The 21,453-nt window shown below is 30.7% G+C and overlaps 4 protein-coding genes across 8 annotated transcripts; 2 read left to right on the top strand and 2 right to left on the bottom strand.

Moving 5' to 3' along the window:
- The first annotated feature begins 390 nt into the window (after positions 1-390).
- LOC111679244 (CCR4-NOT transcription complex subunit 3) lies at positions 391-9,918 on the top strand. 5 transcript variants are annotated; one of them, XM_023440776.2, is made up of 14 exons: positions 391-554; positions 1,600-1,877; positions 3,214-3,311; positions 3,377-3,511; positions 3,585-3,920; positions 3,980-4,106; positions 5,183-5,466; positions 5,539-5,599; positions 5,671-6,105; positions 6,172-6,282; positions 6,340-6,582; positions 6,707-7,359; positions 7,420-7,629; positions 7,691-9,918. In XM_023440776.2, exons 2-14 carry the CDS (start codon positions 1,853-1,855, stop codon positions 7,787-7,789), a joined length of 2,817 nt encoding a protein of 938 aa, XP_023296544.2. In that variant the 5' UTR covers positions 391-554; positions 1,600-1,852; the 3' UTR covers positions 7,790-9,918. The 5 variants fall into 5 exon arrangements, with proteins under 5 accessions (XP_023296544.2, XP_023296545.2, XP_023296543.2 ...); XM_023440777.2 differs by having other exon boundaries at positions 3,214-3,317; positions 5,210-5,466; XM_023440775.2 differs by having other exon boundaries at positions 3,214-3,317.
- Positions 9,919-11,720: 1,802 nt separating this feature from the next.
- Positions 11,721-14,654, bottom strand: LOC111679184 (protein-associating with the carboxyl-terminal domain of ezrin). Its single transcript, XM_023440705.2, has 3 exons — positions 14,328-14,654; positions 14,081-14,266; positions 11,721-13,973 (listed from the first exon to the last, which is right to left on the bottom strand). The coding sequence occupies exons 1-3, from the start codon at positions 14,529-14,531 to the stop codon at positions 12,027-12,029; spliced, it is 2,337 nt and encodes a 778-aa protein (XP_023296473.2). The 5' UTR covers positions 14,532-14,654; the 3' UTR covers positions 11,721-12,026.
- A 334-nt stretch (positions 14,655-14,988) lies between these two features.
- On the top strand, positions 14,989-17,131 carry LOC111679241 (60S ribosomal protein L5). Its single transcript, XM_023440769.2, has 4 exons — positions 14,989-15,148; positions 15,389-15,652; positions 15,747-16,184; positions 16,758-17,131. Exons 1-4 carry the CDS (start codon positions 15,146-15,148, stop codon positions 16,944-16,946), a joined length of 894 nt encoding a protein of 297 aa, XP_023296537.2. The 5' UTR covers positions 14,989-15,145; the 3' UTR covers positions 16,947-17,131.
- LOC111679238 lies at positions 17,086-19,385 on the bottom strand. Its single transcript, XM_023440765.2, has 6 exons — positions 18,970-19,385; positions 18,560-18,737; positions 18,161-18,310; positions 17,948-18,025; positions 17,796-17,882; positions 17,086-17,470 (listed from the first exon to the last, which is right to left on the bottom strand). Exons 1-6 carry the CDS (start codon positions 19,117-19,119, stop codon positions 17,280-17,282), a joined length of 834 nt encoding a protein of 277 aa, XP_023296533.2. The 5' UTR covers positions 19,120-19,385; the 3' UTR covers positions 17,086-17,279.
- Between the last annotated feature and the right edge of the window lie 2,068 nt (positions 19,386-21,453).

Genomic DNA, 21,453 nt, shown 5'->3' with positions numbered 1-21,453 from the left:
TTTCAAACAAATTCTCTTATATTATTTTGATAATTAGATAGAAAAGTAATAATTGCCATTATTTTAAACAATTTGTAAATAAATTAAATACATTATTTTTTTCGATGAAAACATTCAATTTGAATTGATAGCTCATAGTTGTATTTCTTTATACTAGACAATACACAGTGTTGCATAAGAAAATCTTGTACGAAAAATGTATTTTCAACATGTTTTAAATCTAAAGATTATATTGATGTGATACTAACAAAAATGTTTAGGGAAAAAAACTATAGTTATTTATATGCGTTTTATTTTGTTAAAATCAACTAAAAACGTCTCAGTAGACAGGCGGCTTTCAACCGATTTTTAAACGCCTCCAACATTTTTAATGTCTGCCACAGCCAACGCCGTCATAAATGTTAATCGGCGCAGCTCTTTGACAGTCGCTTTGTAAGCGGAAAAGAAAATCACTAAAAAATACAAGTTTTAATAAATATTTTCTACAATTTTTATTAAAAACATTAACAACAAACATAAATCTTTACAAGGAATATAAAAGTTCAATAGAAAAAGTGAGTTTTCAACAAAAATAAAAACGGCATAAAAGTACCTAATGGAAAAATAAAGAATTTGTGAATATAAGAAGAAGCAAAACGAAAAACGAACAGCAAGGAATAAGAAAAAGAAAAAGTAGCAAAAAAGTGGATTTTTTTTCTTGTACATACCAAGAAAAAAATCGAAACAATTGATAGTCGCTGTAAGCGGAAAAGAAAATCACTAAAAAAATACAAGTTTTAATAGATAATTTTAACAAAATTTATTAAAAACATTAACAACAAACAATAATCTTTAGGCAAATTCTAAAAGTTTAATAGAAAAAGTGAGTTTTTAAGAAAAATATGAACGAGCAAAAATACCTAATGGAAATATAAGAATTTGTGAATATAAGAAGAAGAAGCAATACGAATGCAATCAAAAAGAAGAACAACGAAACGAACAACAAGGAATAAAAAAAATTAAAGAAAAAGTAGCAAAAAATCGTATGGAAAAGAGCAAAGAAAGTTTAGTGATTGATTTGTTAAATGCTTTTTTGTGAGATTTCTTTTTTTTCATTCTGGTGGTAAAATAAATTATAAAATATACAACATAAATATTTCGTGGATAAATAAAAATAAACATTTATAAATTAATATTAATATATTAAACAAAAGGCAAATTATTTACTTATTTGCTACTACTGTATTAACTTTGTTAATCGTTAAATAAACAAATCTTCATAGGAATGATTATACGCATATGTATGTAGGGTATTTAATGCAGCTTTCCAAACTTTGTGTAAATCGTTAAATATTGCGGCCTTTTTTATTACTTTTTCAACTTTTATGCTTTGGGCTTTTTGGTCTTTTTTTTTTCTTTACATTCGTGACGTTTTGTTTCTTTTTTTTGCCACCGATTACATTAGTAACAGTAACATAGAAAAAAAACAACACTATCAATAACAACAAAAACAAAACAGTACCTGATGATCATCATCAGCATCATGATCACTTTTCTTAAATAACAAAGAATAAAATATACATATTTTTAAAATATTAAAATTTTTTTATATATTTACAGCAACAAAATAAACAAAAATAAAAGAGAAGTTTTACTGTAACACAGTGTCAACTACTTGTTACCAGGAAGTGAAAAGGACGTATAGACGAAGGAAAGGAAGGAAGGATAGAGGAACCAACTTGCTGCCTGGCTGCCTGCGTATTTGTGTGCGTGTGTACTAGAAAGTTTCGTCAGGAATTTTTTATTTGCTTTAGTTCCACTGGACTATGTCTAAGCATTTGTATCAACAGAATAAACTACAGTTAACATAGCCATGGCTGCGACGAGAAAGTTGCAAGGTTAGAATGAAAGAAAGGATATTACGAAAAAAAAACTCCAGAGCAAAACATTGTCAAAATTGTCTTCCAATTTTATGTCTTTTTAAACTTTTCTTCTTCAAGAAACTATCTTGAAATAGCCTATCTTTTCTTTTTTCTTTAAGAGATGTTTAAGGTGTCTTTTGTTTGTTTTGGGTTTGAGATTTGTTTAGATTTTTATGATTTAGCTTAAAAATTAGTTTATAACAAACATCTAATATCTTTTTCTAAATGATTTTGACAATATTTATTATTATGCACAAAAAAAGCTTTATTTCGTATTATCAATAAAAAATATAGTGTATGTATGACCTCTTCGTTAAAAACTTTGCTGCAGTCATCTTTTAAAAGTACAATAAATATTTTAGCATCTAACAACTAGGCAAACATATGCATCAATCAATGCATTCTGATTATAATGAAAGTTTTTATTTAATTTACATATTTTAAGATTGAATTTAATTTTTATTATACTCTTCATAACAACATTCAATATCGATCGTCTTTAGCCGATAACACATAGTTCGAATTACACTCCTTGTGAAAATAAACCTTAAAATGCAATCTTAATTAAAAGTGAAGTTGAAATAAAGGAGGACTGAACTAGAACTGATCTATAACTAAATATATTTTGAACCAGAACCTTACTTTTACACAAAATTAGAATTCTATAGCATAATTAAAGCTGAACTAAAACTAGAATAGAAATAAAATAGGATAGAATTAAAATTTTAATAGAACTGATATATATGAATAGAAGTGAATTATGATTGGACTGCAGTTAATCCAGAAATAAACCAAAACTAAATTGGAACTAACTAAGAACTGAACAATTCTACACGATAGTAGGTGCTATGGTCCAGACTGTAAGACTACAAACTACAAACAAAAACTGAAGTAGAACTGGACCAGAAGAGAACAAGAACTGAACTAAAACTTAACATGAAATGGACTTGAACTTAACTAGAAGTAAAGTAGAACTTAACTAGAAGTAAACTTGAGCTTAACTAGAAGTAAACTAGAGCTTAACTAGAAGTGAAGTTGAACAAAACTAGAAGAGAATACTAGAACAATTAGAAAGGAATTATAACTGAACTAAAACTGAACTTGAACTAGAATTGAACTATAGCTGCAGCATCTTTGAATTCAGACTTAAAAAAGAACTAAAAATTTCGGAAAACTTAATATTAACACGAATTTCTAATTCAATTTTACGATGAGGTCAAATGTACATGAATATTTTCATTGATACTATTAGAATCCAACAGTAGCTTTTTCAGCAGATCAGTTTTATACATATTTTATAATTATTTCATAGGAGAAATTGATCGATGTCTGAAAAAAGTAGCTGAGGGAGTGGAAACGTTTGAGGATATATGGAAAAAAGTACACAATGCCACAAATAGCAATCAGAAAGTAATTGTACTTACATTTTAACATTAACAATTAGACAGTTTTAATTACATTGAACCTTTTGATAGGAAAAATATGAGGCCGATCTCAAAAAGGAAATCAAAAAGTTGCAACGGCTTCGCGATCAGATTAAATCATGGATTGCATCGGCTGAAATCAAAGATAAAAGTGCACTCTTGGAAAATCGTAGGCTAATAGAAACGGTATTAAAAAAGGACATTATTTAAAAGTTGTAGAAATCTAAACTTTTAGGTTGAAATTGTTGTTTTTTTTTAGCAAATGGAACGCTTTAAAATAGTTGAACGAGAAACGAAAACTAAAGCGTATTCCAAAGAAGGTTTGGGTGCTGCACAAAAAATGGATCCTGCTCAACGTATTAAAGATGAAGCCCGCAATTGGTTAACGAACTCCATTAGTTCACTGCTAATACAAATTGATCAGTATGAAAGTGAAATCGAATCATTGCTGGCGGGTAAGAAAAAACGTTTAGATCGTGATAAACAGGATCGTATGGATGAATTAAGATCAAAATTAGATCGTCATAAATTCCATGTAACCAAACTAGAAACATTATTACGTCTACTCGACAACGATAATGTTGAGGCCGAACAAGTGAGTTATAAAATAGAATTATTTTATAGCAATAAGATTTCTAATAAAATTTACTTAAGGTAAATAAAATCAAAGATGATGTTGAATATTATATTGATTCATCACAAGAGCCGGACTTTGAAGAAAATGAATTCATTTATGATGACATTATTGGCATTGATGTCGATGTCGAATATTCGGGTACAGGTAAGTTTTCGCTTTATTTATATACATTATACCATTACAAATCAACCTTATTGTTTTTGCTTGTTAAATGTGTAGAATATGGCTTAAAAATGGCTTTTTTATGTATACATAATACTATTTTTGTATTACCCCCTTTATATAATTAGTTGACAAAAACTAGTTTAATTTATTTATAATTTTTGGTTAAACACACTCCCAAAATTTTTCAATCTAAACCTTTTCAATTCAAATACTATTATCACAAGATTCCTCTTCAAATCCCTGTTAACTGCATTTATAAGAATATTTGAGTGAACAAATTGTTGGAAACATATACAAGTAAAAGTTAGTGAAACAAATTTCAATTCAAAAAAAGTTAAATGCCATTTTAGACACTTTTACTACTTTATAAAACCATTCTCTTTATTTCTCAAAAATTCTCTTCTATTTTTATCATTTTATCCTTTTTTAAAATATCTTATTTTCTTTAACTTCCACTTACAACACACATCCTTTATAATGCTTACAGTATTTTCTATATAAATAAAAAAAATCCCCTTCCACCAATTCCATACACTTCTCCCTCTCCTAGTAAACATTGTTTTTTTTAATTATCCCTTTAAACAATAGAAAAAACATAGATATTTAGAAAAAATATTGGTTTAGAGAAATACTCTATGTGTGTTTTTATGTTTTTCTCTTTTTTGTTTTTTCTCTTTTCTCGAAATAATTTTCATAAATGTGCATATTATTTTTAAAAAAAACAATTTAAATAATAATAATAAAAACCACAACAAAACTATTGTTATATATCTGGTCCTGTTGTAACGAAATAATAAAATCCCTGTGTCTTAAAACAAAAAAAAAAAAACAAACCAAAAACAAACAAATCTATATGTATGTGTGTACTTCAAACAAAAAAACAATACTCTAAAATAACTGATTTGACTTGAATTAAACTTCCTAAATCATCAATTAATCCAAAACAATTGAAATATGATCAAATGAAACAAACAATCATTAAAAAACATTACCATAATTATACACGTACATGTAAAAAACAAACAAACAAATTTGTATTGCCATCAATGGTAAAGGTGTCTCACTTGGTATTCCATCATCAGCAACTACAGACAGTAATAATAGTAATGAAACCAGCGGCTCACCAAGTAGTATAACATCAGGCGGTAGTCCTGTACAATCTCCATTGCCGGCTCAGCAACAACAAATGCAGCAGCAAGCCTCAAATACTAGTGGCAGTGGTTCGGCAACGCAGCAACAGCAAATTAATTTGAATTATTCAAGCGATTCTACAGCGGCAGATGGTACGGCCAAGGATAAGCATAATAAGAATGAAAGTAATGCCAATAGTAAAACAAAGGTAATTATTATTATAATTATAAGAACTTTAATATGATTTATTTAATAATCTATTAAATTTGTTTTCGTTTAGCAACCTGTTAAACCTACAGCGGTACGAGCGAATAATAAAACATCTAGTGGTTCAACAGATGGTAAATTTATGCTCTTATGAATTTGTTTAATTACTCACTGACTTATACACATATATTTTGTTATTTTATAGTCCCCACGAGTAAAATTATTAGTTCAACACCTAGTAAAAATCACCATCAGCCCCAAACGCAGCATGAACATCATCCTACACAACAGCAGCAGCAGCAACAACAACAGACGGCAGCAGCAGTTGTGGCGGCCGCAACAGCTTCTTCTGCTGCTAGTGGTAATCATACCTCGAACAACATTAATACATCGGGAGCGCCGACATTAGCAGCAGCAGTGGCGGCGGCAGCAGCGGCGGCATCTACAGTTACAGTTCACAATAATCCTGCCGTACAACAACATGCACCAGCGCCCACGTTACAAGGTAATCCATCAATAGCATCCGTTACAGCGTCCTCAGCAAATTCCAACAACAATTCAACACAACAAATACAAGGCCAATCTGTGATTCAAGCTACACCGACAATTGCATTTTCAGCAGTTGCAAAACATAATACATGTAAGTTAAACAACATATGCTTTACTTCATTATTTGCTTTATTTTTTTGTCTATTTACCTTTTAAGCACATCTTGAAAATGGCCCTGTACATGGTGGCGCTTCTTATGCTATAGTTGGCGGCTCTCAGCAGCAACAATTATCAAATCTTCAAGCGAATTCCTCTCATTTACAAAATGGTATGATCTTTATTTCTATTAAGAGTTTCCAAAGGTTTTAAAATTGTATATCCACAGCCCATAATACTTCCAATAACTCGACAGTAGGTAGCATTGCAAATGTAGTACAACAAGGAGCAAATCCTGCTAATGTTAATAATTTGGCAGCATCTGCAGTCAATTGCATTTCACCAAATGGTATTGCCGGTTTGCAACAAGCTCTGAACGCACAGCAACAAGTACTGGGTATGGGAGCAAACAACAATAATAATAACAATGCCCGTGCATCGCCAGGACTGCTATCACCTAAACATATGAATGGTAAGTAATAAATATAAAAACCTCTAAATTTTTAATTTTTTTAATATATATTTTTAAAAATGAATGCCAAAACTTAGGTAAAGATATATAGAACAGAATAATACAACCCTTTTCCTTCTCTTAGGATTACCTGTTACGAGTGTAGCTAATAATACCTCATCTGTAGATGCTATCTCATTGAAAACAATGGCACAAGAAGCCATTAATCGATCTGTAATCGATACAAATAATCTTTCACAACAACAAGCGTCTAGCCTCGATAACAGACAACAACAACAGCAGCAACAAGTACTCCAACAGCATTTTTCATCAGATACAACTGCCAATACACATCAACAACAACAGCAGCAGCAACAAACAAATACCACAGCAGGTCTAGTTGCCGCCGTGACTGCATCAACAAATGGACCTACAACTCTTGGTGGCAATTCAGCTGGTAATAATGGTGGCAATGTTGGTCCTATTGGTAGTAATATAAATGCATCAGCTTTAACAAATGCTGCCGGTCAGCAGCCCATAGGAGCAGGTGCATCATCTGCAGGAAATAAGCAACAACAACAATTATCGCAACAACAGCAGCAGCCAACAAATGAAGCCCACATACCACCACTGTTAGGTGTGGCTCCATTAGGTCCCTCGCCTCTGCAAAAGGATCATCAATTACAATTCCAAATGATGGAAGCAGCTTATTATCATTTACCAACACCTAGTGATTCGGAAAAACTAACAACATATTTTCATCGAACACCAGTTCAAACGCCAGCACACTATCCTCAGGTAATTAAAGAAAATTTCTTAACAATTACATTTTTAATGCCACAAATTCGATTTCCATAGCAACAACTTCCAATTTACGATACAGTTGAATTTTATCAACGTCTATCAACCGAAACACTATTCTTTGTGTTCTACTATATGGAAGGTTCAAAAGCTCAATACTTGGCAGCAAAGGCTCTGAAAAAACAAAGCTGGCGTTTTCACACAAAGTATATGATGTGGTTCCAAAGACATGAAGAACCAAAAATTATTAATGATGATTACGAACAAGTATGTATTTAAAAAAAAACAAATATTTCAATATTTTTCTTAATTTCTTTTTTCTTTCCAGGGTACGTACATCTATTTTGATTATGAAAAATGGAGTCAACGAAAAAAGGAAGGATTCACATTTGAATACAAGTACTTAGAAGATAAAGAATTGAATTGAAATACAATCTAAACAAATCAATACGCGCTATTGATTTTGTCCTGGAATGATCTTCAACAACAACAACAATTGCATAAAAAACCAAGCGACTCCTACCCAAAACTCCCCATGTATAAAAAAGAAAATTGCTTAAACATACAACTGCTTTTTTTCTTGTTTATTACTTCCCCACACAATCAACAACCCCTTTACTTTTTTTTTGTTTCTTCCTAATTTTTAATATAACTTTATATATATATATTTGCGACTTTAAATGAAAAAGATATGAAAACATTAAAAAACTACATTTTTAAAAATGAAATCCGCCGAACCTTGTTCATAATTTTATTTTATTGTTTTGCTCTTTTGTTTTGTTTCTGTAAACACACACACACATATACACACAACTTTGTTGCATATTGGAACGAAGCAGTTTGTAAACAAAAATACTGCTTCTTGATTTTTTTTTCATTGTTCTCTTAAACTCTCTTATTACTGAAGTAAGCAAAAACTTGAGAAAAGTTGAATTTTTATAAAAAAAAACAAAAAATTAAAAAAACTACTGAAATTTTTTGCAAATTCATATAATGTTAGTTGTACTCATTTTTTTCTTATTATTTTATTTTTCATTTTTTATTTTCTTAAAATTAAAAAAATTATATTATAAATATGATAAATTCGAAAAAATTTAAACAAAAATGGGTTTTATTTTATAAACAAAAAAACAATATAAACTATTCGAAATTATGGATTTTCTGGTAATTTTTGCTAAAAGCATTTATACACTAGGCCACAAAAGTATTAAAATTTGTAAGAAAAAAAAAATTCACATCTATCATATTCATTCGGCCGAAAGTATTACTTAAAATCGAACAACTCAACCATGAAATGTTTTTTTTTTTTTCATCAAAATTTAGCACTCCTACAACTTAAAAATCTATAATAATAAAGAAATTGCCCATATTTTAAGTTTTTAAGAAAATTGTTTTCGCGTTTATTTGTTGTTCAACACTTTTTTAGAGATGTGCATTTTGACGACTCTATATTAGAGATGTAACATAAACATAACACATCAGTGTGGTTAACCGTTAGTTTTTCAATGAATTATTTGATAATTAATGTTTGTTCTGCTGACAACTTGGAAGAATTGTATTCTTCAACAATCATTCTCCCATATTCAACGAAATTTTAAGAAAAATAAATTTCAGTTCATTTCAATGTTACATTTAAAGTTAATTCCAATCGAAATGCTGATTAACAATGATGTCAATTGGAGAAACTTTTGAATCGCATTAAAATGCAGAATATGTACGAATACATTTCATCTAGATTCACATGCAACTTTTGTGGATTAGTGTATAGTACTTATTATATAAGTATGGATGTATGTATATGTTAATACCAGAATAGGATCGAAAACAAACATATAAAAGAAAAATCTAATAATATACTAGATAAATAGAGTTAATTGTGATGCTTATCGCAAGTAAATACAAAATAGCGGTCAATCGTATTAAAAAAATATATAATTAAGCAATTAGTGGACAACTTAATACTCTAACATTTTGTTATATTGCCATAGTAGTGATTTTTGTACAGGTTAGTTAGGTCCAAACTCTTGGTTACCAAAACGATTATTAAGACATATATTTTTATTAGATTTTTTAAACAAAATAGCACATGAAAGTAAACATACTCCATCACCTAAAGAAATTAAAAATTTTGTTAAACGAACTTAAGCTTTTCTTTTAGTTTTAATTTTATCGAAAAAAAAATCTTCATGCCACTCACTTATATTCGTAAACATAATTACAGATGTTAAAAATGTAATTTAAATTAAAATAAAAACACAAAATATTTTGCATAGTTTCAAAAAATCACTCGTTATTTATAACTTAAACAATTAGATACAAATAGTGTATGTTTTCTATTTTTCTTACAAAAAAATAGAAAATATTAAATATCTACACATTTTTGAGCTACAAATCGTTAAAATATTGCTAAATACACCGAATTTTATTTGATTTAAATTCACTTACAGTTTAAATTTAATACGTACTATTAATTAATAAATAATAAATATTAATGTGTATTTAAAACGCTTTTAGCGTTTTTTGCTAAATCGTATAAGAATTATATATACATAAAAAGAAAATATAAGGAAAATCATGAAGAGTTATAGCATGAAATAAAAAAGATAATACATAATATTAAAAAAAAATATTATATTCCAGTGAATTAATATTTAATAAACATTTTTAAAAATATACACCCAACAAGAATATAAAATAAAATTTTTAAATTAGTATATCATTAAATTATAAAATATATACTTCAAATTATTATATAATTTATAAGGTAAGTTAAAAGGATTATAAGTCTGTGCTTAGTTTTATCTAGCGATTGATTTCTTATGCATATAAAATAATATATAGAAAACTGCAGCTATTTTGAACATGCGTTAGCATCGCCGCGTTTATTTGTTGTTTGAAATTTTTTAGAGATGTGTATTGTGATAACTTCATTTCTGTTAGAGATGTGATAAAAAAACATCTAATACAATGTTTTCACGATCACTTGAATAAAGGCCCAAACACATACAACGCAAAGACGAACTTCGACTGACAGCTACGCAACGTAAAAAAAAGAGATGCCCCATCGTTGCGTTTAATATAAAAATACGTATTTAAATTAAAAATGGTGTTTTTCACACGCACAAATCACAATTAAAAAGTATAAACAATATTTCTGTGGGTTTTGTTTTCATTATCTCCTTCATATTTTTTTTAACTTTTGTACTTCGTGCGCAAGTTTGACGTTTTGATTGTGACAGCTCTGATTAAAACACACACAGTAAACACGAGCTGCCAGTTGCAGTTCGACGCAAAGTTTTGTATGTGTTTGGGCCTTAACTTAATTCGGTCTCTAAATTAAACCGTTATATTCCTTTTATTTGCATATATTTGTAATTATATTTCTTCTTAGTCTCTAACCAATGAAAACAAACAGCTGATTATAATAAATACCCGATACAAGTTAGAGATAACATTCATTCGTATTAACGTTACAACATTTTAGGGCGGGTTTTTCAGATAAAGATAATTTTCATTCTTTAGTTAAACCTAGTTTAATACATGTTTTGTGTTTTTCAGTAAATAGTAACGTTACTTATTATCTTTGTTTAACTGAGCGTACTTGGCCAATTAAACTCAAGTTATAAGTGAGAAAACACAATTAACAAAAACAATAAAACAATGATTTCGGAAGAACAAAAACTTGATATTTTATGTAAATTGCAATTTTCTGTTATGTTTTGTTTCGTTTTATTTATTATTGTTTTAAATGTTTATTTAACATTTTTCCAAAATTTTCCATTTTACAAAAGTATTGTTTGCAAAAAAACAGCTGTTCATTGTTTATGTTTTTGAGTAAAAACTTGGCAGTACTAACAAAGTTAACTGAGCTTAAATCTAAAACTGAAAAACACAATCATCGGTTAAAGTCCGCCAAAATCTGTTTCGAGTTTAATCTAACAGCAAGTTAAGCTTAGTTTAACTGAGGAGTAAGAAACCCGCCCTTAGTTAGTCATCTGAATCCTAATCCTAGCACCAACTTATTAGCAGGTAAGTGAATAGAAACTATGATCTATATTATCAAAATTCTGAAGCAGATTGATTCAGTTAGATGGATATATAGATAGTTATATAAAACATCAGTACTCCTAGCAGTTACTCCGCATTTCGATACGAAAGTAAAAGTTTTCGAACATACAAATTCAAAATGTTTTTCATTCGAATCGAATTACATAGTAATCTTTCTATATAGTGGTTATATTGAAACGTTCAGATTATTAGGTAATATCCCAAGATTGAAATTTTAATTTTTTTTAAAGTTTCATATTAAAAATTCTTGTTTGCTCCCAAAACATAATAATGCCCACAATCATTTCTAAATACATACAGTTTATTATAGAATTTATTTAAAAGTATTTATATGTAATAAATGAAATATTAAAAAATATTTTTATTTATTATAATAAATTTTGTTATAATGTTTGTTTCTAAACTCAATAAAGTAAATTTTATTAAGTATCATTAACACTAAAATGCACATAATAATACAATATAATATAGTACATAATAAAAATGAAAGACTTTAAGTCTTAATAATTTATATGATAATCGTATTAATATTAATAACATAATGGAAAAGTTCTAACTATTTAAAAAAAAGAAAGTACGAACAAAACAAATAACTACTAAACCTTATTAGAAGCGGAAGTTATAGATGAAGTTTTTAACAAATCGTCTAATTTGGATACATCAACATCATCATCGTCTACTTGCCAACCATTATCGTCACCCAATTCATTGGCATCGAGCTCATTATCATTTACAGCTGTGGCAGCAAATCTTGCTGAATTCACTACAATATTATCGGGTTCTAGCCAATTAATGGTATTTGTAGTTATTTCATTTAATTTTTGTTGTTTGCTGCTGGTTTCTATGACCGGTTCCATATCCTTAAAAAAATCAAATTCTGATGATTCAGGATTTGATAAAGACGCTGATGTCGTTGTTTGCACCTGTATATCTAAACAAGATAAATCATCGTTTACGGTTAATAAAGCCGAAGGCTTTAAGGAGGAATGTGAGGAGGAATTGGTCGATTGTGCTGTGCGATAAGAATCTGTTAGGGATATTTGTGAAGGTAAGGTATTGGTAATGTTGTTGGTAAGCGGAGAATTGGTGGCAGGATAAGAAAGTTTATCCCCTAAATCATCAGTTAAAGTGTTAGGTTTTGCCATAAATTCGTTATTTAGTGTGGTATTTTCGACATTATTATCATCATTATCATCATCATTGTTGTCCCAATCAGACCAGGCATTGTCATCATCTACGTTCTCTTCAACATCTGCCACATTGTTGTCGGTATCTGATGCAATTACATTGTTGTCTTCTGGTATTAGTTCTTTTTTAATAAACTTAGAATTTCCTATTGTTTTAATTTCATCTTGACTTTTATCCTCTGTTTCTGTATCATTTGAATCTTGTATAGCCGCACATTTGACATCTTCACCACCATCTGGACTTAAACGTGGCGGCATATGATGTTCAAATATTTCTGAGTTTATGGCTTGTGACAATGACGAATAACTATTAGTTTTGCTAAGCAAATTTTCCGGTATTGGACTACCCGATACCATGGGACAATCATTACTTTCCCCTAAAACAGGTGTAATGGAGCGGGGTTCCACCCAATGGGTATTGGTATCTGAGACGGCTGCTTGAGGTCTACCATCTGAAAATAAACGAGTTCTTTGTCCTCCCAAAACTGTGGTAGCGCCTAAAATAGGTATTAAATCGGCCATACATCTCAAAGTCTTGGCTACCAAAACATCATTTGTATCCTGCATGCCAGTCACCAGATAAGGTAATATATTTTCTTCTAGTTCTTCTTTTGTCAAAAGTCTTACGAACTCCATAAAATACTCCAACAAAATCAAACGTATTTGAGCATCTCTTAAGCGAAACATTTTCAAAATATGTGGCATCAAATACTTGCAATAAGTGGGACTAGAGAATAGGGCGGACGAATGATCTGTTTTAGTTCTAAGCACATAAGGGGTAACACACAACTGAGCTGTGGGATCTAGTAAAACCATGCGCGATAACAGATCACTAGCAAACTGTGAGCCCACCACCTCTTCTTCGAAATAACGTAAACGATCTATAAGGGCGGTAAAAAATTCCTGCTTCTCTTGATTACTTTTCAACGGTAATTCGAACAGAAATGAGTGTATTAAAACAAATTCATGATTAAAGTACGGATGCAGTAGTACCGCCGATAGTTTCGGACGCATTTGTGGATTTTTATGTTTCAGATGTGTTGCACAGTATTCGCGAAACTCTTGTACATGTGGTATGGGCGCAGAGGATATAGTTTGTTTTCTATTGTTTGTACATTTGTTTAAAATCTCTTCACATAAATTAGCAAAGGCATATTGTTCGATAGTTTCTATATTTTGTTCCTTTGATTCTTCAGGGTCGACGGCAGCTTGATAACGGTAGGCATTGGCATAATCTAACAAGGTTTTTGTTACCTCCTTTTGTTTCCATACATATTCGAAACCCGCCAAACGCCAACTACCCGAATCGGTGATGTAGATGGATTGCGTACAAATGTTTAAATGACGAGCCATGGCCTGAAAAAATAATAATCGCATTAAAATCAAAAGATAAAATTTCTATAGAAGATTTTGCTTCTAGATTTTTACAAAATATTTATTTTTAAAAAATTTTTAGAAATTACCTTTTCTATTAAAAATATCAAACTGCATAATATTGTGCGTAGACCCAAACAAACTTGTATATCCGACTGTTGACTTAAAACATTTTGTAAAGGACGTACTCTTTCGGTAGCTAAATGCTTTTGCCCACCCTGCTCCCAAGTGCACACATATTTTAAAATATAGGGGTGTCTATAAATCATTAAATTCTAAAACAAATTAACCTTTAGCAACTTTCGAACAGGTCATAATAAAAAGTGCAACTCTTACTCTAATGGCTCTTTCCATGGGCCCTTGAGCCACCCATAATTGGCCGGTGACGACAGGTTCTCCCTGGAATACTGATAAATATTGTTTACCCTCCTCATTGGTAGTTGTAGCAGCCACGGAATTAAATAAAGCCCAGAAATCATTGGCCTCTACAGCATTTTTATCGATTTCCAAACCTTTAAGTTTACTGCCTTCATTACCCATTTGCTGTTTTGTTTTAAAAATTTTTAATGCACAATTAAATTTATTTAAATAATTTTTAATCGTTATTAAAGCTTTTAGTTCAATTAATATTTTTCATAACTTTTTCTACAAAATTGAGATCGTTTTTAATAATTTTCTTTAAAAATTTTCCTAGAAATTTTTAATTCGTGTCATAATTTTTTTTATTTTGTTTTTATTATTTGACAACTACAAGGCGTAAAAAGTTGTCATTATTTTGACGTTTGTTTTGCAAAAATTTTCTTAAATTTTAAAAGCCCGCTAAAGTTGTATATTAATTTATTTAGGATAAATAACAAAAATAGAAATATTTATTTGTTAAAAATTGAACAATACCATTAAAAATATAATATTTTTACTTATTTTAACATTGTTTTGTATGAAAAAATTGTTTTTATTTGTATAAATAATCAGTATCATCACTGTTTGTTTATGATTTATAGTGAAGATGGCTGTAGTTGTTTTCGAGACTCGAAATATTTCCTTTCAACTGTCAAAAGTCAAACAACTCCATCTTTCTTTTCTTTTTTCACCTACGTGTGAAGAACATCGCGTATTTTTTTAACGTCGGTGTTTTATAACTGAAATTGTGAAAAATGGTAATAATAAAAAGAAAATTTTAAAAATATCAAATGCCTAAACAATATGCTAACAAAAATAAATGTTTTACGACAAGTTTCCATAAAAGATGTTAAAGAAACTTGATGATTTGTGAGGTGCAAAAAAAACGAAATATATTTGAAGTGTTACAAAAACAAAAACAATAAGTGTGCAAATTGTGGAAAATGAATTAAGTTTTTAATTAGAAATTTGTTTCTTTTTTTTTTTGGAAATTTTAGGGTTTCGTTAAAGTAGTCAAGAACAAGCAGTACTTCAAGCGTTATCAAGTTAAGTTCCGCAGGCGTCGTGAGGGTAAAACCGATTACTATGCCCGTAAACGCTTGATCTTCCAAGACAAGAACAAGTACAACACACCAAAATACCGTTTGATTGTACGTTTGTCCAACAAGGACATCACCGTACAAATTGCCTTCTCCCGCATTGAAGGTGATCGCATTGTATGCGCTGCCTACTCTCATGAATTGCCCAAATACGGTGTTAAGGTAAGTTTGGAAACAAAAAATGTGTTTTTATTTTTCTGTCATATTCTCTTGGAGGTTATGTTTTATATTAATGTGTTTTTTTTTTTACTTTTAGGTTGGTTTGACCAACTACGCTGCCGCTTACTGTACCGGTTTGTTGGTTGCCCGCCGTATCTTGAACAAATTGGGCTTGGACTCTTTGTATAGTGGTTGCACTGAAGTCACCGGTGAAGAATACAACGTTGAACCCGTCAATGACGGTCCCGGTGCTTTCCGTTGTTATTTGGATGTTGGTTTGGCTCGTACCACCACTGGTGCCCGTGTCTTCGGTGCCATGAAGGGTGCTGTTGATGGTGGTTTGAACATCCCTCACTCCGTCAAGCGTTTCCCCGGTTACTCCGCTGAAACTAAGAGCTTCAATGCTGATGTTCACCGTGCCCATATCTTCGGTCAACATGTTGCCGATTACATGCGCACCTTGGAGGAGGATGATGAAGAAAGCTTCAAACGCCAATTCAGCCGTTACATCAAGTTGGGAATCCGTGCTGATGATGTAAGTGTGACTGAAAACTTTAGTCATTCGTTAGTGACGTCCATTTCTAAAATTACCGCTGTGTCTTGAACCCATGATACTGGCTGTGCCAAAAGTGGACCACATTATATTAAGAACCTACTATGTTCGTAACTTAAAGCCTTTTCAATGGTTTACGTTGCCTGTTTGAGGTTGTACAAAAACTTTTTTCTAATTTTAACGATTTAATGTTGACGTCCATTTCTAAAATTACCGCTGTGTCTTGTATCCATGACGCTGGCTGTGCCAAAAGTGGACCACATTAAATATACAACCTATGTTCGTAATTTGATCCCTTTTCAATGGATTAAATTGTCTGTTTATGGTTGAACATTAACACATAAGGGAAGATTTTAAATTTTTTGTTTACATATGTAGTGCAAAATAGCTTGGGTGGGGATATGTAAACAAACACTTGTGGTCAAATATTGTCATCCCACACATAGAGGGGGTGAGATGTTTTTTGTTGTTCAACATATCCGACACTATTTCTGTTTTGTAAACAAATATATTAATGTATGTTTTTCTTTTTTTTTTTTTTTTGTTTAATTTTAGCTTGAAGAAATCTACAAAAAAGCCCACCAATCTATTCGTGCCGATCCTACCCACAAGAAGGTAGCTAAGAGCGGTATCTCTAAGAAGAGGTGGAATGCTAAGAAACTCACAAATGAGCAACGTAAAACTAAGGTGGCCGAACACAAGGCCGCTTTTGTTGCTAAACTTCAAGCTGAAGCTGATGCTTAAGTCATCTTTTGAAGTTAATTGTGTAACAACAACAACTAAAACCATTTATTGCTGCTATCTAATAATGAAGATGGTTGAAAAAGAATTACTATTATTTTATTATAAAAATAATATAAACATTAAAATAATTATATAAAATAAGATGTTTTTATTTTTTATCTAATGAAAAACAAAACAAGTTTCAATTCAATTTGTTTTTAATAATTTTGTTTTTAAACTTAGTCATTTAACATTTATAAAAGGTTTATAGAAAATTTAGGAAAAATTGTTTGATAAATGTTCAAGTATAAGAAAGATTGTTTTAAGAAAACATTTGTATGTTTTGTCAGCTTCTCATTGAGTTCCTCGTATATCTCGGGTGAATTTTGAACTGGCTACCTTTAGCTGTTGTTCCTTTTCATACAATTCCAATTTGTGTTTATAGTTACGCATTTCAAGTAATTCAATTTCCAATAATTGAATTTTCTTTTTAGCCCATTGTGCGAAATTATCGTTGTTAGTGGAGTTTGATTCGTCTAAGGGATCTGAAATTATGTGAATAAATACGAGAGGTAGGTGGGTGTTAGTTTAATCTACGGCAGGAGAAATTTTTTTTGGAATTTTTGTTTTTTTAACCTTTTAATTCAAAAATTTTGATTTTTTAGTAAAAATTTAATTTTTAAATTTTTTAGGAAAATTTTCAATTTTATCAAAGCGGAATTTTTGTTGAAAATTTTAATTTGAATTATTTTTGTAAAAACTTTATTAAATTTTGGGATTTCATTAAAATTTTCCAAATTTTTACTAAATTTTCAAATATTTAATAAAAAATCGAAAATAATTACTAAAAAAAATATTCAAACTGCTTACCATCGCCTACTACGTTGTCCTTTTTCTTCTTTAATTGTGGCTCAAAATTTGTTGTTTTCTTTGGGAGAATAGGTTCATTTAAGGGATCTGTAATCAAAGAAAACTTTTTAATATTACTGCTATAAAATGTTAAAGGATCATTATTAACATACCACTCAAGACACGTTTGAATCTGTGTAACTTTGGTAAGGGGATGGGTTCAACAAAAGTATCAGTTTGAAGAGCTTGATCTGAAATTTCACAATTAGAATTTCAATATTAATTTGCTTCACTTTAAAGATAAATTGTTGGATTGAGATTAGTTCTAATTCAAAATAAAACGTTTTTATTAAATATAAATGATAATTTCTAGTTTGAACACTTACTGGAATTATTTTGTGTTGAAGTTTCTGCATTATTTTCATTAAGATTTTCAATTTCATATGTTACACCTTGTTCTACGACCTCATCTGAGGTTTTACCTTTAAGACGAATTTCTTGTACACGTACGGTTTTTACTTCTATACCCGAAGGAACTGTAAATAGTATAATTTTTAATAGAAAATTAATGAACCTTCTCATTATTTAGTTACTTAGTTTATTTTAAATTTCAATTGTCCAATTCACAATCGGTGTTGTACGGTTGTATAGTAGTATGTCGTAATTTTTTTTATAATTGATTTGTTTTTGTTTCATAAAAACTTATTTGAAAAATTGTTTATGACTTACAACACTACAACGATACGACATCGATTGTGAATTGAACAAATATGTATTTAACATACGTGCTAAAGTATCTGAATCATTTGAGTCCATTGATTGAGAATTCATATCAAAGAAATTATCAGCATTATCTTGTGTACGATTTTCATCGATTTCCGATGATGTAGATGGTAAAATTTCATTTCTTTTAGATTTTTTCTCAACAGAGCCATGTTTAACTTTACTATTAGCCGAACTAACCTAATAATTAATAAAACAAAAAAGTAATTATAGTTTCTTATTTAACTTGTTAAGCAAAAAGTACGTACTCATTACTTTTTAGACTACATATATTAGTAGAACCTGCAATATATTTCTTTTATACAGGGTACAAAAAATGTATATGCTCAAAATAAGTACATTCTATTTATAGCTAAAATTTTATAGTACATATACTACATACTACTTTCATTTTTGTCATATTTTAGCTTACCTCTATTTTATGTGTTTGCTTTAAATGCTGTTTTAGGTTAAAACGTCTATTAGCCATAAGACTTTTATTACAAAGTTTACAGCGTACTCGTTCAGTATCATCGGTAGTGGTAAAATAAACAAAAAAATTAGCGCCTACTAATGTTGCCATTATAAAAAAAAATATCTAATTTATTTCTTCTTTTCTTTTTTAATATGTTTACTTTAATAAATATTTCAGTTTAACAATAATAGTTAGATTTATTGTTTGTTTTCTTATAGATGTGCTGCTGCTATAGTAGTAGTAGTAATAAATATGTTGTTGTCGTGTTACATATTTAGAAAACGTAATGTGTTGTTACGCTGACTACGTTATTTATTAAAACAGAGATGTTAAATAGTAGATTACGTTATCGGTAATATATTGCTTGTCGGCAAAGATTTTACAAATACTTAATACACAGACGATATATATATTATATCAATCAGAATTGGTACACTTCGAAAAAATGTAATATACTACATGCATGCAGGACATGGTCCCGATGTTTGTGTATATTAGCTCCTTATGATAATACTAAGCCATTTTGCATTAATTGCAAAAAAGGACATCCTGCAAATTGTCAGTTAGTGTTAGTGTAGATTAGCTCCTGATGACAATACTCTGCCATTCTGCAATAATTGCTAAAAAAAGGACATCCTGCAAATTGTCTTACTTTCCTGTATATTAATCGAAAAAAAGAATTGGCAAATGTTGCTAAAGATCAGTTTATAGGTCATTTGTTCTTATTAAAGCAAAATTGACAAACGTTTGGTAACATTCCCACGACAATCGGTTCTTCGTACCAGAAAGACTCGGGGTTCAATGAAAAATGACCAAGGTTTGTCAATCCGTTGAGGCTGTGACTTTACACGTGTCGCAACAACAATCGTTTGGTAGCGTTCCCATCACAATTGGATCTCCGCTCCGGAACGACCCGATTCTTAATTGGCCAAAGATTGTCAACTCAGCGACAGCTGTTTTTTCCCCTGGGGAAGAACATCCAATTATAGCCAACAACAACTGTTTTATAGCAGTGAAATTGTAGTAGTATTTGAACTTATTTCGTAATGGTATTTTGGCTCAACTCGGTAACGGTATCTTGGCGATATCGGTATTTTTGTCTAATTGCGGTATCGGTATTTTAGCAATAACAGTAGTAGTGCTGTAAAGACATTTAAACGATAACTATAGCTTAATGATAACGGCTGCCAAACTTGTTGTAAATTAACGTTTATTAAGCGAAATGTAAATAAAATTTGGCATAGACGATGATAATAAACCTATTATCAATTGTATTCTTTAGATGCCCCCCCGGGAATGTTTCCTTGATGAGTGTCACATCATGGTGTATTGCAATCCGAGGGTAGTCTAGGTGCTACCAATACCTGTGGTCTTCCGGAACTATAAATTGGTGTTGACAATTTACTGCCTAGCCTAGTCCTGACTGTGGGGATAAATAAAATGTTGGATTTGAGCTAATAATGCTTATACAAGGTGGAGTTTTCTGATGTCTACTTGCATTCTATAGAGAGAATGGAGTAACTGATTGATTTGACGGATGGAGTTGTTGTTGCAGCAGCGACATGTGTAAAGTCGGTGTGGCTGGGTTGACAATCCTTGGTCGTTGTTCGTTGAACTCCGAGTCGTTCCGGTGCGAAGAACCGATTGTCGTGGGAACGACGGATGGAGTTGAGTGCTGTGATGTCTTAGAATGTTTAATCTAGCAAGAAGGGAAGGATGGACGTGGTGCAAGAATGCTGCCTTCTTTTTGATTTATTTAGCGATTTTCCTACATGGTTGAGTTTATGCTCAACTTATCACAGTGGGTCTTTGTGACCACTAAAATAAAGTCTTGTCAATTAATATGATTCGTGTTTCGAACTACCAATTACGTCCGTTCTAGGTGCTGTTGCCGAAACAACAGAGCCATAGTAGTGTGATTGGGCGATATTATGTAGGGGTAGATTGAGCTTGCTCATGACAACTACTATGGCAAGAGATAAGATAGCTCGAGTATTTGAGAAAAGTGCTTGTACATGGACCGGAACATCCATGTACAAAAATTGCAACCTGCGTGTAAGATACACAAGAGGGAAGTGGTGAGTTGTTTACTTTTTACTCAACCAGTGGTTGAAAAAGTTCTACCGTGAGATATTGCAACACGCCAGGTACCCACGTAAAGCGCTTCGACTTTATGTCTTCTAAAAGCTCTCACTGGTGTATTACTCCATATAATTGTTCATACTTATATGTTGTCTACATTAACATTTATTGGTGAATACCATAGAGTACTCATACGTTTATACCCATGTAGAGACCATTAAAATTCTTCAAAGGAATACCATTTAAAACTCAAATTTAATTTAAGTATTTAAAAGTTTCCAGCTTCCTATGTAAAGATATAGGTTGACTTGAAGGATTTCCATTAAACCAACCTGGGACATCCTGGCATTTTGCTTATGA

This window comes from Lucilia cuprina, chromosome 2 (assembly GCF_022045245.1).
Source record: "Lucilia cuprina isolate Lc7/37 chromosome 2, ASM2204524v1, whole genome shotgun sequence".
Classification (NCBI taxonomy): domain Eukaryota; kingdom Metazoa; phylum Arthropoda; class Insecta; order Diptera; family Calliphoridae; genus Lucilia; species Lucilia cuprina.
This window is presented reverse-complemented; position numbering and strand designations above follow the sequence as displayed.

Bases quoted from the DNA above. Each gene is read 5' to 3' on its own strand.
- LOC111679244 (XM_023440775.2), top strand. From the start codon at position 1,853: ATGGCTGCGACGAGAAAGTTGCAAG. The intron at 3,318-3,376 runs GTACTTACATTT...ACCTTTTGATAG, and splicing joins ATAGCAATCAGAAAGTAATT to GAAAAATATGAGGCCGATCT. The intron at 5,467-5,538 runs GTAATTATTATT...GTTTTCGTTTAG, and splicing joins ATGCCAATAGTAAAACAAAG to CAACCTGTTAAACCTACAGC.
- LOC111679184 (XM_023440705.2), bottom strand. From the start codon at position 14,531: ATGGGTAATGAAGGCAGTAAACTTAAAGGTTTGGAAATCGATAAAAAT. The intron at 14,267-14,327 runs GTAAGAGTTGCA...AATTTGTTTTAG, and splicing joins CCATGGAAAGAGCCATTAGA to AATTTAATGATTTATAGACA. The intron at 13,974-14,080 runs GTAATTTCTAAA...TTATTTTTTCAG, and splicing joins TGATATTTTTAATAGAAAAG to GCCATGGCTCGTCATTTAAA.
- LOC111679241 (XM_023440769.2), top strand. The intron at 15,653-15,746 runs GTAAGTTTGGAA...TTTTACTTTTAG, and splicing joins TGCCCAAATACGGTGTTAAG to GTTGGTTTGACCAACTACGC. The intron at 16,185-16,757 runs GTAAGTGTGACT...GTTTAATTTTAG, and splicing joins TGGGAATCCGTGCTGATGAT to CTTGAAGAAATCTACAAAAA.
- LOC111679238 (XM_023440765.2), bottom strand. From the start codon at position 19,119: ATGGCAACATTAGTAGGCGCTAATTTTTTTGTTTATTTTACCACTACC. The intron at 18,738-18,969 runs GTAAGCTAAAAT...ATTAATTATTAG, and splicing joins AGCAAACACATAAAATAGAG to GTTAGTTCGGCTAATAGTAA. The intron at 17,883-17,947 runs GTATGTTAATAA...CTTTGATTACAG, and splicing joins ATTCAAACGTGTCTTGAGTG to ATCCCTTAAATGAACCTATT.